Source organism: Typopeltis vanoorti, chromosome 25 (assembly GCF_054136105.1).
Source record: "Typopeltis vanoorti isolate ZY-2024b chromosome 25, IOZ_Tvanoo_1.0, whole genome shotgun sequence".
NCBI lineage: Eukaryota > Metazoa > Arthropoda > Arachnida > Uropygi > Thelyphonidae > Typopeltis > Typopeltis vanoorti.
Genome location: NC_143573.1, coordinates 47,656,931 through 47,672,951, shown reverse-complemented (window position 1 = coordinate 47,672,951; position 16,021 = coordinate 47,656,931). Strand labels below are relative to the sequence as shown.

The 16,021-nt window shown below is 35.7% G+C and overlaps 1 protein-coding gene across 4 annotated transcripts in view; it reads left to right on the top strand.

Moving 5' to 3' along the window:
- Positions 1–16,021, top strand: part of Cpsf6 (cleavage and polyadenylation specificity factor subunit 6) — a 467,838-nt gene that overhangs the window by 92,094 nt on the left and 359,723 nt on the right. For all 4 annotated transcript variants that reach the window (XR_016550513.1, XM_090414582.1, XM_090414580.1 and 1 more), the window contains exon 6: positions 383–448. Coding sequence is in view for 3 of the 4 variants with exons in the window: in XM_090414582.1 (XP_090270708.1) it covers positions 383–448 (66 nt within the window). In the remaining variant the exon portion in view is untranslated. The remainder of the gene's footprint in view (positions 1–382; positions 449–16,021) is intronic.

Here is a 16,021-nt window from a genome sequence, read left to right as displayed (position 1 = left end):
CATCCTGTACATACTACACTGACTGAAATTTCTTATGTTAAAATCAAACCAAGAATTCACTGCCAGAATTAAACTACACATAATTTATTGTATATGTATGTATATATTGGGAAACTCTAAAATTACAATCAACTACATTGCTCACATGCACACAGTTTAAATGCACATTTGTAGTTGCTGCTGAGAAGTGTTTTTTGCAATATAAGTTATGTTTTTATTTGAGTATATAATTTCAATGAAAACATCAGATTCTTCTACATTGAAAAACAAAGTATATATATATATGCCAACTATAACAAATAATAGCTGAAACTAGAAAAATATTATTTAATCATGTCCAGACAGTTTTTGTTTTATATATATATATATATTTCTTTTCTAGATTTTGTGTTGTGGCTTTAGGTTCTGACAATTCTTTTCGGCTTGTAATGGATAAACTTCCTAAAAAGTAAGTAATTCATTTAAAAAAAAATTAGTAAACATGTTACCAATATGCTATTTAAATTATATTTAATGTTAACCAAAGTGTTTTTCTGAATGTGAATGGATACACTTTTTTTTTTTCCAAGGCAGATTTCTAGGAGTATATAGTTATTACAGTTATCAGTATCTTTCTCTGATATTTGAAGTGATAATTTTGCCATTTCTTAGTTCATGCTTGTGCTCTTAGAGAATATAGAGACAAATGCAAGAATGCTAAACACTGTGTAAAACTAGCTAAACAAAAGTCATGGGAGGACTTTGGCAAGAATATAGAAAATAAATATCAAGAAGGTGGCAAAATATTCTGGAGGTTGTTGAAGAAGCTTAAGAATGGAGGAAAGAGTGCTATAAAAGGAATTAGAGATGATAAAGGTGACATGAAAACGGGAGAAAAAGATATCCTTGAAGTATGGAGTAATTACTTTGAAAAACTGCTAAATGAAACAAGCAGTGATGACAGCACAGTGGTAAAAAACACTGACCAGGCATGCAGTCAGGAATACATATCCATACTTGAAGTAGAAAAAGCCATCAAAGGCTTGAAATGTGGAAAGGCAGCAGGAGTAGGTGCTATTCGACCAGAAATGCAGAAGTATCGTGGTATAAAACTCTTACAGTGGCTGCACTGCATAGTTCAGAAAGTCTGGACAGAGGGACGAATTCCCGATGATTGGAATAGAGCTCTCATAGTACCCATATATAAAAAGGGAAATAAAACGGAATGTGAGAATTACAGAGGTATTTCCCTACTGAGTGTTCCTGGCAAGATCTATGCAAGTATACTTGAGAAACGGTTGAGAAGAATTGTGGAAGAAAAGCTTGGTGAGGAACCAGCTGGATTCAGGCCAAATAGAGGCTGACGGGATCAGATCTTCACTTTACGACAAATAGTTGAGAAAGCATGGGAATATAACAAAGATCTGTATTTAAGTTTTGTTGATCTGGAAAAGGCATATGACATGGTGCCAAGAGAGAAGCTATTCAATACGCTGCAGTTATATGGTGTCAATGGGGCATTATATCAAGCAATACTTAGTCTTTATTTGAGTTGTAAGTCAGCAGTTAGAATTGAAGGAAGTACAGGAAGATGGTTTAATGTTAAATCTGGTGTGAGACAAGGATGTACATTATTCCCTCTGTTATTCATTATCTATATGGATCACATTATGAAGAAAAGTGGTATTAAACATGATATCAAAATTGGAGATGTTAATGTCAGCTCTTTGCTTTATGCGGATGATGTTATACTTCTAAATAAATCCGCTACAAGCCTGCAAGATTCTCTGACTAAATTGAATAGCTGTTCTAATAGATATGGTATGAATGTCAGCAATAAAAAGACAAAGACAATGAAAATAGGCAGAATCATTGAAAATGTCAACTGTGTTGTGAATGGAGAACCTGTGGAACAAGTAAAACATTTCAGCTATTTAGGCATGATTTTTACTGAAGATGGTAAATTAAATATAGAAAATAGACAACAGAATCAGCAAAGCTGGTATGGTGGGAAGTCAATTGAATAAATTCATATGGAATAAGATAGAAATTAGTCAGAACACTAAATTAGCTGTATACAAGACAGTGTTCAAACCAGTTTTAACTTATGGATCTGAGAGCTGGGTCAGAAGTAAAACACTTGACCAAAGACTAGAGACCACAGATATGAGAGTCCTGAGAAAGATTATAGGTGTGAACAGATGGCATCAATGGCAGTATCATATTAAAAATGAGGATATTAGGAAAGAACTTGACATTGTCAGCATCCAGGAATGCGTTTGCAGAGCTAATCTCAGGTGGTATGGTCACTTAAACAGAATGGGCGAAGAAAGATTAGCAAAACAAGTGTTCTCTGCCAGGTTGGCAGCAAAACGACCCAGAGGAAGACCAAGATATAGGTGGGCTGATACGGTACAAAGTGCATTAGACGATAGAAATATAAGATCTGATAATGTTGGTGTGTTGACAAGTAACAGACTTATTTGGAGGAAAATTGTAGATAGGAAATTAATAATGATGTAATTTTTTTCATGTAGTACTATCATATGCTGTACACCCCTTGAAGGTACATGGCAGGAATTTGATGATGTTGATAATGATGACGACACCAACTTCATATTAAAAACATAGTTTAATTTGAATTGTACCTTTCCAGCTGAACACAGTGTTTTGCAGAATCTGATGGAAACAGGTTTTCTTTGTAAATTAAATGAATTAAATTAATAATAATAAAGCATCAGATTTTCAAAACAATGTCTGACCCTTCTTATGAAAGGTGCAAAGAAATTATCTTTCTGTTCCTGCAGTGCCCTAAATTTTAATTGCAGTTTTAAATATTTTAAATATTTAAAACTGCAAATAATTAAAAAAGAAAATTTAATGCTAAATTTTCTTTTTTTAATTATTAGCAACTTAATTCCTTTAATTGTTAGATTCAGTCATGTCTAGGAGAAAATCACCATGGTTACAGTAAATACCAGGTGAAGGTAAAAAGGAATTAAGTTGCTAATAATTAAAAAAAGAAAATTTAGCATTAAATTCTTGGGGATTAATATTGCGGGTCCAAAGCCTGAATGGGATAAGGGAAAAGGCTAGATAAGATGGAAAAAGTTAAGCAAGATAAAGGACATAAAGAATTTGCTTTAGGACCCTATAGGAAAAAATCCCAGAACATGTCCCAACTCAACAGGAACAGAGTTCAAGATTGTTACTGTCAACATAAGAAGCATCAATGGAAAAGAAACGGAACTAACAGAATAATTCAATAAGTACCAGAGGGCGAATCTACCATCTCTTAAAATTTAAATATATATATATTGACTAGATAAGAGAGTTCATATTTATATACATAATGAATCTCCTGATTAATATCAGGTCATTTCAAGTGTTGATTGATATGAGAACTAAATATAGAGAAGATATGCCAGCAATATAAGAAATGCAATGGACATGGAGTGTCATAATTCAACTGGAGTGGCATAATTTATGATGATGGTGATAATCATACCAAATCATAATGATTTGGTATGATTATCACCATCATCATAAAATTTCTGATAAGACACTCAAGGAGTGTACACAGAATCCCACCCCTGTGGTGGGATGATGCAGCAGCAATTGTCATTTCTAAGTCTAACTAGTAAAACCATCATGTGCTTGTTTTCTGTTTATATGATTTTCTTGTTTTGTGAAATAAGACTGAAATGGAGGAAGAATCTGACATGACACGACACTCAGCACAGTTAACCAGAGCATTCAGGCCACATGTTATATATGAGGGATTTGATCTATTTCCTAAGTTGATAGATCACTCTGTGGGATATGCTCCACTACATTTGATAAGGTTTCTGCTAAGTGACCTAATTTATCAAGCACATCAACAACAACAACAAAAAAAAGTTTGCTGACAGCAGTACAGGCTTCCTATTGTTAAAGAAATGTTTGGTTTACCAACAGCAATACGGTGTACTATAATTTTTAAACAAACCTCATATAATTAAGATTACCTAATTAGTGCCATCCTCTCACCAATTTTCTTTCAAATTACTCTGTTATTTGTCAGGACTCATGTATTGTTACATTTTATATTTCAGTATTCATTAACACTATTTCTGCATTGCTCCACATAGATCCCAGTCTTCCTCTGAGTCTGCCATCCTAGCATTGATTTGATTAGCTATATTTACACATTTTAGAATGCTAGTAACATGAAGTACCTTTCTAATAAATTAATTTTTAATATGATTCTACCACTGATGCCATTTTTTCACTCCCCTAATTTTTCTTAGCGCTCATATTGATTTCATTTCCAAAAAAAACCCCTTATTTCACTGATTATTTCACTGTGTACTGGAATTTTAGTGTTTTATCCAATTTTTTTCTCTTATTCCATATAAATTTATTCACCTGGCTCTCACCAATACAGCCCTTGGTTATTCTGTTATCCATTTCCAAATTTGATTTCCATTTTCACAAAAAAATATGGCTAAATGCAGAATTTACTAACTATAGCAAACACTGCTGTAAAAAAATTCACTCACTGTAACAAACTACCAAAAATGTCCCTAATAAAGTCTCATAGGTAAAGTGGTGTGTCGAAAGAAATTTGCCATAGTAAATGGCTCTTGTGTTCCTTCAGAGTTAATTTTCTGTAATGCGAATCGACTTTAGCTGATATTTTACTCATTCTATAGTTTCTCCATTGAAAATGCGGCTAATGTTTCCATGTTCCTGCCTGTTTTCATAGTTTGTCTTTTTATTTTCGATTTTCATGTTAAATATGTTATTAATTTAAGAATTTTAGAGATTTGTACTGGACATATTTAGGAGTATAACAACATCTACATAAAGTAAAGAGCAGAATTCAATATTTCCAATTTTAAAATCAGGTTTAATGCTATGTCCTTTTATAAGGTGATTCATACAGATGGTGAATAACACTGGAGATAGAGTGCATCTTAGATGATTACCAACAGCAATGATAGAGCACATAGAGTGTTACCCTAAAGCCTCCCTGTATGTCCTCCAGTTTTAAAACATTCAAGCTCCTCACATTCAAAGTACTTTAAAAACAGTTTGAAATAAAATAAATAGAAGCAATATGGTGAATTGCAATTATCCTCTGAATTGCAATTGCAGTCTTTGCTTTAGGACCCTATAGGAAAAAATCCCAGAACATGTCCCAACTCAACAGGAACAGAGTTCAAGATTGTTACTGTCAACATAAGAAGCATCAATGGAAAAGAAACGGAACTAACAGAATAATTCAATAAGTACCAGAGGGCGAATCTACCATCTCTTAAAATTTAAATATATATATATATATATTGACTAGAAAAGAGAGTTCATATTTATATACATAATGAATCTCCTGATTAATATCAGGTCATTTCAAGTGTTGATTGATATGAGAACTAAATATAGAGAAGATATGCCAGCAATATAAGAAATGCAATGAAATGCAAAATATATATACAGTCATCCCTCGACTTACGTTCGTTCGAGTAACGTCCTTTTGAAGATATGCCCTTGATCCCATAAGGGAATAAATAACATTTTCGGCTATATATAGAGGACCCGAACCAAAAGCGCATATCCCTTAGCACTGTGACTATAACCACTAAGGCATTAAGTCTCTTCAGTATTTTGAAGGAGAAAGCAGAACCCGATTATGACTACGAATTCACCGCTTCTTCCAGTTGGTTCATGAGATTCAAGCAGCGTTTTGCGCTGCATAATCTGAAAATGTATGGGAATCTGCAAATGCTAAGAAGGCTGCCAGGAGTTTGTGGAAAAATTGGATAAAATTATTACGGAGGGATATTATTTGCTACAGCAAATATTTAATATGGATGAGACGTCCTTGTTTCAGAAAAAAAATGCCCGAGCAGACAGTCATTCACAAAAATCTAAAATCTATATCTAATTTCAAACCTTTAATGCCCGTATTACGAATCTCTTACGGGTAATGTGACTGGATATAAACTGAAACCATTTATGATATGGTACAGTGAGAATCCACAAATCTTCCAAAACATTAGGAAGCATACTTTCAGTCTATTATCAGAGCAATAAGAAGTCATGGATGACTCAAAAATTGTTTGAGGATGCCTTAATCAACTGTTATGCCAGTGAAATAAAAAGCTATTGTGTGAAATAAAATGTAGAATTTAAAATTTTATTAATTCTAGATAATGCTCAAAGTCATCTGTCTTGTACAGATCTTCACCAAGTTCAAGGTCATGTTTCTCCCTGCAAAAACACTACTTCATTGATTTAACCGATGGATCAGAGAGTTCTTGCAGTGTTTAAGGCTTATTATCTAAGGACAACTTTTTCACAAGCCATTTCTACCACTGAAGGAAATGACCTGAGTCTCATGCAATTCTGGAACAGATTCAATATTTATCATGCTATTAAAAATATTGCTGTGGCTTGGGATGAAGTGACCTGTGAATGTATGAGTGGCATATAGAAAAAGACATTAAAAAGGTTTGTGCATGATTTTGGAAGTTTGTAATAGTGGGTCTAGCAAACAATCTGAATTAACAAGTGAAGAGCTGACCAACAAAGAATTGGTCGAACTGGAGGAACAACTGTTGCAGAAGAGGAAAAACAAGAAAAGGAAGAGGGGAAAGAGAAACAGGAAGAGGTAGTCAAACAATTTATAGTGAAGGGTCTTGCAGAAATGTTCTTTGCAGTTAGCGATGTTCTGAAAATTGCTGAAGACATGAACCCCAATGTTGAATGCTACTTATTAGCAGAAACGAAAGTACATGATGCGTTTGATTGCTATGAACAAATTTATGATGAAAAGAAGAAGAGGAATAAGTAAAGCACGTTGGAATAGTGGCAGTAACACAAAGTACAGTTTTATAATAAGTTTTAAAAATTAAAATGACAGTATGCTTTTTACGGTTAAGTTCCCTAACCCCTATTACTCTGTTGATTTAATGTATCGACTTACATCCTGCCGAATGGAACAGAACTCGGACTTAAGTCGAGGAATGACTGTATATATATATATATATATATATAATCTATATTAATTTCTATATCAAATATCAAATCTCAGATGATTGGAATAGAGTTCTTATTACAAATTTGTGAGAAAGGAATAAAATTGAAGGTGGGAATTATTGAGGAGTTCTTCTGTAGCATATCCATATTAAAATTCATATGGATATGCTACAGAAGTATAACAGAAATATATTAGATGTGAAATAAATTATTAAAATTAGTTGTCAGAGGTTAATTATAATTTTGTATAAGCTGTCAAATGTTGACATGGTGGGGCTTTCTGTATTAAGATGATTCATTTTGTTATCAATAAAAAAAATTAAAATCACCACTGTATTATTGGAAGTAATTAAGTGAACTTATTTCAGTGCATAGATTGCAAAATGAAGAATTGTTATAACTTCTGTTACTTTCATTTTGAAATTATAATTAAATTAACTTTCCTGTACTATGAAAAGTATTCATCCTTGCTTTAAGCACAGTGTTGAAAGCAGTAATGGTAAGCACACAATGGTCGGCTGGATCAGAAGTTGCTCAGTTGCATTTCTGAGTAGGCACAGAAGTGAAAAGAACATTATGGCACATCGCTAAGTGTTCAGCTGTTCAGAAGTACAAAAGGAACAGAACAGGAGGAGAAATGTGGAGTTTGGGTGGATGGGTGTGTATGTCGGAGTGTATATATATTTACTTTCTCACTCACACTTTGAGTGGTCAAAACTCTTAAATTCAAAATAAATGAAACTAAACTCTTATTAAACCTTTCATATAGGTTTGTATCCAAGAATATCTCATTTGTAACAGGAGTAGTAGTAGTGAGTTAAATTCCTTAACTCACTACATCCATTAAGAGATTGTCTTCACACTCTTGTCGAAATACAAATCTTAAATTTACAAAAAAACACAAATTTCTACAGCATCAAATCAACAACTTAATTACTACACAAGCGCCAGTGTACTTTTCAATTCAAACAAGAAAAACACTTAAATCTGTGTAACTTCCTTTCAGTCACATAAATCAACAGTAATTATGCTGTATGGAAAAACTCCTAGAACCTTAGTCTCTTACCTTCCACAGAACTTCAGGAGAAAAACTAACAAAACAGAAGCTCTCTGTATGACAGTAACATAAGCAGAGCCTCTTCTTGCATCTTAAAATCACACATACACACACAGACACACACAAAAAAAAAACTCGATGAGAACATATCCTGGCTTCATCCAATTCATTCATTCATTTTCTATATGAAAATAACATACAAACTCCACTGATGTTTTTTAATAGTTTACTATTAAAGAAACGCCACTTTTTTAATAGTAAATGTGAATTAACATTCTAGTGAAAGTTAATTCACTAGAATGAATTAACTTTCTAGGTGAAAGTCTGAAGATTCTTCTTGAAACATCAACAGATTTAACACAACTGATTTTTATATGAAAGGTTCTGAAGAAATAACTAAAACCATATCCACAGTTATAAAAAAAAATTAAAAAATGATGGTACAACATGACAAAATTTCATGCCGGCTGGGGCGTCGCCCGGTTAAACAAGGCCCCCCGTTGTTTTCGCCAGGGAACCAGGGCGAACAGCGAAAAGTCAGTTACTGGAAAAAATCTGAAAACAAACCCCAACTCAACATCACCAGAGTTAAAGATTAGTACTATCAACGTAAGAAGCCTGAATGGCAAAGAAATGGAACTAGCTGAGGAATTAGATAAGTACCAGATCGACATAATAGGGGTGACTGAAACAAAAAAGATAAAAACTGGCGAGATCTTTCTGAGCAATAAATACAAAATGTTATATTCAGGCAATGACAATCAAGGAAAAGAAGGAGTAGCCATAGTATTCAACACAAAATATGAGGCTAATCTTCTTGAATGGCAGTCAATCTCAAGTAGAGTAATGTGGGCAAATATGAGAATGGGGAACTGGACAATGAGACTTATTTGTGTCTATGGTCCCACAGAAGGTTCTACTAAGGTAGAATTGGAGGAATTTTTTGAGGCTTTAGAAAAAGCAACTGACACAATGAAAAAGGAAAAGTTGGTCCTTGTTGGGGATCTAAATAGCAGAGTAGGAAATGATTGTGAGACATAAAAAATATTTGGGGAAAATTTGGAGAAAAGAGCAAAGCTAATAATAATGGCAAATATCTGTTGGATTTCTGCTCAAGACATGGACTGGTTATTACTAACACCATGTTCCAACATAAAAATGTGTACAAATTCACATGGAGAGAAGAGGCTAGGAATAAGAAAAGTCTCATTGACTATGTTATTGTTGATAGTGATGTTTTCTCCCTGGTGCAGGACACCAGAGTGTACAGAGGATTTGAAATTGGAAGTGATCGCTATTTAGTCTTGAGCAGGATAAAATTGAATTTCATATTGAAAAGAATAACATGTAAGAAAGTTTTAAAGCGAATAAAAGTTAAGCAGCTCTCAGATGTGAACTGTAGACTAAAATACAGAAATATTATTGAAAAGAAAATGAAAGAGTTTGAGAACAGGAATCAAACCTTGGAGATTCAGTGGCAAACTCTGAAGGAAACATTGATTGATTCTGGCAGAGAGGCATGTGGTGAGGTTGTGTGCAAGGATAAAAAAATCAGAACTCCCTGGTGGACACAGGAAGTTAAAGAGGCAGTGAAGGAAAAGAAGAAAGCATATCAAAAGTTCCTGTCAAATAAGTCAGCTTTTACTCTTACAGAATATAGAGACAAATGTAAGAAAGCTAAATAGTGTGTAAAACTAGCTAAACAAAAGTCATGGGAGGACTTTGGCAAGAATATAGAAAATAAATATCAAGAAGGGGACAAAATATTCTGGAGGTTGGAGGAAAGAGTGCTGTAAAAGGAGTTAGAGATGATAAAGGTGACATGAAAACGGTAGAAAAAGATATCCTTGAAGTATGGAGTAATTACTTTGAAAAACTGCTAAATGAAACAAGCAGTGATGACAGCACAGTGATAAAAAACACTGACCAGGCATGCAGTCAGGAATACATATCCATACTTGAAGTAGAAAAAGCCATCACAGGCTTGAAATGTGAAAAGGCAGCAGGAGTAGATGATATTCGACCAGAAATGCTGAAGTATGGTGGTATAAGAGTCTTACAGTGACTGCACTGCATAGTTCAAAAGGCTTGGACAGAGGGATGAATTCCAGATGATTGGAGTTGAGCTCTCATAGTACCCATATATAAAAAGGGAAATAAAACTGAATGTGAGAATTACAGAGGTATTTCCCTACTGAGTGTTCCTGGCAAGATCTATGCAAGTATACTTGAGAAACGGTTGAGAAGAATTGTAGAAGAAAAGCTTGGTGAAGAACAAGCTGGATTCAGGCCAAATAGAGGCTGTCAGGAACAGATCTTCACTTTACGACAAATAGTCGAGAAAGTATGGGAATATAACAAAGATCTGTATTTAAGTTTTGTCGATTTGGAAAAGGCATATGACAAGGTGCCAAGAGAGAAGCTATTCAATACGCTGCAGTTATATGGTGTCAATGGGGCATTATATCAAGCAATACTTAGTCTTTATTTGAGTTGTAAGTCAGCAGTTAGAATTGAAGGAAGTACAGGAAGATGGTTTAACGTTAAATCTGGTGTGAGACAAGGATGTACATTATCCCCTCTGTTATTCATTATCTATATGGATCACATTAGGAAGGAATGTGGTATTAACCTTGATATCAAAATTGGAGATGTTAATGTCAGCTCTTTGCTTTATGCGGATGATGCTATACTTCTAAATAAATCCGCTGCAAGTCTGCAAGATTCTCTGACTAAATTGAATAGCTGTTGTAATAGATATGGTATGAAGGTCAGCAATAAAAAGACAAAGACAATGAAAATAGGCAGAATCATTGAAAATGTCAACTGTGTTGTGAATGGAGAACTTGTGGAACAAGTAAAACATTTCAGTTACTTAGGGACGATTTTCACTGAAGATGGTAAATTAAATATAGAAATAGACAACAGAATCAGCAAAGCTGGTATGGTGGGAAGTCAATTGAATAAATTCATATGGAATAAGAGAGAAATTAATCAGAACACTATATTACCTGTATACAAGACAGTGTTCAAACCAGTTTTAACTTATGGATCTGAGAGCTGGGTCAGAAGTAAAACACTTGACCAAATACTAGAGTCCGCAGATATGAGAGTCCTGAGAAAGATTAGAGGCATGAAGAGATGGCATCAATGGGAATATCATATTAAAAATGAAGATATTAGGAAACTTGACATTGTCAGCATCCAGGAATGCGTTAGCAGAGCTAATCTCAGGTGGTATGGTCACTTAAATAGAATGGGAGAGGAATGATTAGCAAAACAAGTGTCCTCTGCCAGGTTGGCACGATAACGACCCAGAGGAAGACCAAGATATAGGTGGATTGATACGGTACAAAGTGCCTTAGACGATAGAAATATAAGATCTGATAATGTTGGAGACTTGACAAGTAACAGACTGATTTGGAGGAAAATTGTAGATAGGAAGTTAGTAATGATGTAAATTTTTCATGTAGTACTGTCATATCCTGTACACCCCTTGAGGGTACATGGCAGGAATTTGATGATGATGATCTTGATTCTCGTAGACAGGCTTATACGTTGGTTATGCATTTCTAAATCACTTAGGGAATTGAAACAACGTAGATCCGAATATAAATTAAATTATACTTTAATAAATATTTCCGATATTTTGGCAGTGTCACATTGCCATTTTCAAAAGGAACTTACAAAAAGGCAGGTGCACACAGGCACTAACAATACAGTAACTGAGAATGAAGATATGAAGCTATCATTCTCCTAGAAGCCCTGATGGTGTCCTCTGGCGGGCTAAGTAGGCGTTCTTCGCCGTTGGGCTGAAGGTCTGCTGGTGTATGCCTCCCAAATTTGGTGCAGTCGCGTACAACCAAATTTGTTGAGGTTTGGAGAGTTTCTTAGGGCAGAGGCTGATTCCATAAATAATCTTTCGAATTTATATTTGCTCCGGTGTATTACTGTTGCTTTCTTCCACCGTATTCTGTGGCGAGTATCCAGAGCATGGTCTGCAAGACCAGAATGGCTATACTTGTAAAACCGGATGTAGTCCTTGTGTTCAGAAATTCTGATATTTGCTGTCCTGCCTGTTTGGCCAAAGTACAACAGTTTACAACTGCAAGGGACCTGGTATACACCAGGTAGGTCTAGGGGAAGTGGTTGGTCTTTGGTAGAGCTTTCCGTAGCAAAACCACCCAAAACCAATACATCCAACAAGGAATTTAAAGTCCTACAGGAATTGAGAAATAATAAAGAATTAGTTATCACCAAAGCAGATAAGGGAAATGCAACTGTATTACTTAACCAAAAGGACTACAAAGGTAACATGAATGCTCTTCTATTAGATCGGGCTACATACCTCCCTATCAATTACAATCCCACCAACTCACAAATTAGAAAACTTCACAGGCTCCTTAAGAAAGTCACTTCTTGGCCTGTAGGAGTTACCAACAGAATAAAACCGTTTAACTCTATACCTCCCCGTAATTACGGACTCCCAAAAATACATAAAGAAAATGTGCCATTATGTCCCATAGTGTATGGCATTGATTCCCCCACATACAAATTAGCTAAACATTTGGCCAAAGAGCTCACACACTATACTGGCAACACGCCATCACACATAAAAAACTTAGCCCACTTCAAAGCCAGCAAAAAAAAACCTTACACTCCAACATACTGACATAATGGTCAGCTTCGACGTCTCCTCCTTATTCACAAATGTCCCACTCAAGGAAACTTTAGAGCTAATCCAAGCTAAATTTTCTCCCGATATCTCAGCCCTATTTCAGTTCACAATGAACTCAGGCTATTTCGTTTGGCAAGGAAAATTCTACAAACAAATAGAGGGGACAGCAATGGACTCACCATTCTCCCCTCCCTTGGCCAATTTCTTTATGGAGACCTTTGAGGAAAAAGCCTTAGCCTCTGCCCCACACAAACCAACCATATGGCTTCGCTATGTTGATGATGTGTTCGCTATTTGGCCACATGGCTCTGAAACACTCCTCTCCTTCCTTGCACACTTAAACAACCAACACGCCAGAATCAAGTTCACCCTGGAAAAAGAGGAAAACAACGGCCTCCCTTTCCTAGACACACTAGTCACCTGCCAGCCTGATGGAACTTTGGTTTTCTCAGTTTACAGAAAACCCACCCATACAGGCAGATACATCCACCAACAATCCCACCACCTCCCCTCACAACAATATGGAGTGGTAAAAACACTATACAACAGGGCTAAACTAATCTGTTCTAATGACATAGCCCTTAACGCTGAACTAAATCACATCTTCAACACTTTCTCAGCCAATGGCTACCCCCCCAAAAAAATCCAAAAAATATTAAAACCTACAAACCACAGCCCCCCTCCTCCCCCCCCCTCCACAAAAAAGATTACTCTAAATCCATCACCATTCCCTACATCCAAGGCACCTCTGAAAAAATTACCAAAATTCTAAAAAAACATGACCTCACCTCCTGTTACAGTCCTTACAGAAAATTGGCATCCCTTATCCGCTCTACCAAAGACCAACCACTTCCCCTAGACCCACCTGGTGTATACCAGGTCCCTTGCAGTTGTAAACTGTTGTACTTTGGCCAAACAGGCAGGACAGCGAATATCAGAATTTCTGAACACAAGGACTACATCCGGTTTTACAAGTATAGCCATTCTGGTCTTGCAGACCATGCTCTGGATACTCGCCACAGAATACGGTGGAAGAAAGCAACAGTAATACACCGGAGCAAATATAAATTCGAAAGATTATTTATGGAATTAGCCTCTGCCCTAAGAAACTCTCCAAACCTCAACAAATTTGGTTGTATGCAACTGCCCCAAATTTGGGAGGCATACATCAGCAGACCTTCAGCCCAACGACTAAGAACGCCTACTTAGCCCACCAGAGGGCACCATCAGGACTTCTAGGAGAATGATAGCTTCATATCTTCATTCTCAGTTACTGTATTGTTAGTGCCTGTGTGCACCTGCCTTTTTGTAAGTTCCTTTTGAAAATGGCGATGTGACACTGCCGAAATATCGGAAATATTTATTAAAGTATAAGTTAATTTATATTCGGATCTACGTTGTTTCAATTCCCTAAGTGATTTAGAGATGATGATGATATCCACAGTTAGAAATCTCATATCAGACTGAGAATTCTAAGTAAAAACAAACTTCACTGGATCTATTTCTATATGAATTGGCAAGCAATAAAGTTCCTTTTCAATTTCAATTGAATTAAATCCTATATGGATTAATGACTACAAAAATTTCACTTACCTAAGTTAAGGGGATAAAAATCCCTTATTGTTTTTCAGCCAGTAAGTGAAACTAAGATCGAAAACTATGATCTGAATGTTTTATGCCGACAAACTGTCGGCAGATCCAAACTTACTGGCTGAAAAACAATAAGGGATTTTTATCCCCTTAACTTATCAACCTCGCCAGAAAAATAGCCATTTGGCTTTTCATCTTAGTTAATTTCACTTACCTCTTTTATCATCATCATCAACAACCATGGCTCCAACACCCGTAGGTGTCTGATGCCATCTTGATATGATTCTTCCATTGCATTATATTTTGTGCAAGATGACTCAGTTTGTGTATAAAGTTTCCGCACCATTTGACAGTCATCACCCCATTCTCTGTTTGGTCTTCCTTTTTTGTTCTTTCCTTCAGTCATCCCAAACAGCAGCATTTTCTGGATCAGGTTTTCTTTTGGTTGTATTCGTCTGTAGATTTCTCATTGTACGGATCTGGATCCAGCTTATTCTCAAGATCTTTATATAGCACTTCCTCTCAAATGCTAATATCCTCCTTTCAGATTCTCTCAGGAGTACCCAGGCCTCACATTCATAGAGCACGCTGCTGAAGATACAGGTTTCTACAATGTGCAGTTTAGTTTGCATGTTTATATCTCGGTTCTTCCATATTTTGTCCATGGCTTTTAAAAATAGTTGTTGCTCTGGCTATTCTAATTTTTATCTCTTTTTTTGGGGGGTACAAGTCATGCGTCATATAGTGAAGTGTTCCACATTTTCCAGTTGAAATCAGTTTATCGTAACTCCTGTTGTCCAAATATCATTGTTTTAGTTTTTTCAAAGTTGACATTTAGTCTATATCTTTTTCCTTCTGTGTATAGTGTTTGTAATGTCTGTTCCAGCCTTGCTGCATCTTCTTCAATCAGGACGATGTCATCTGCAAAGCAGAGGTAGTTTATTCTCATGCCATTTATTCAAATGCCTCCACCTTCTTCTTTAATCTTATGTAGTGTTCTTCCCAGATGTGTGATGAAGATGATTGGTGATATTGGGTCCCCTTGTCTTGTGCCTTGACTAGTGGTAAACTAGTCTCCAGTCGCACCTGCTATCCTGATTTTTGCTTGTGCTTGGCTGTTTATATCTTTCAGCAGGCAGATCAATTTATTGCCCACACCATAGGATTCCAAGACAGCCCGTGTTATATTTTGGTCAATATTATCAAATGCTTTTTGGAAGCCCACAAAACAGCAGTATATCTTTTTGTTCTTTCTTCGAGCTTTCTCTGCTATTAGTCTTAGTACGAGTATTTGTTTCACTGTACTTAGATCTTTTCGAAATCTGACTTGTTCATCAGGAAGATGTGCCTCCATATGATCCTTCAGGCGTTCTATTAGTATTTTCATTAGCACTTTGCCAAGATGACTCATTAATGCAATAGTTCTGTAATTGGTGCATTCTAAAGCACTACCTTTCTTATGAAGAACAACCAAGACCAATTTTTCCACTCTTCGGATCATACCCTGATCTCCATATTTCATTACACAGCTTATGCATTTCTTTTACAACTGATTCTCCCCCCATATTTTAGCATCTTGCCTATTATGTTGTCATATCCAGGACTCTTGTTGTTCTTGAGATGTTTTATAGCCTTATTCACCTCCTCTTCCAAGATGTCATTTTCAAAGATCTCTGGTGGAGAGATTGCTTTTAGTC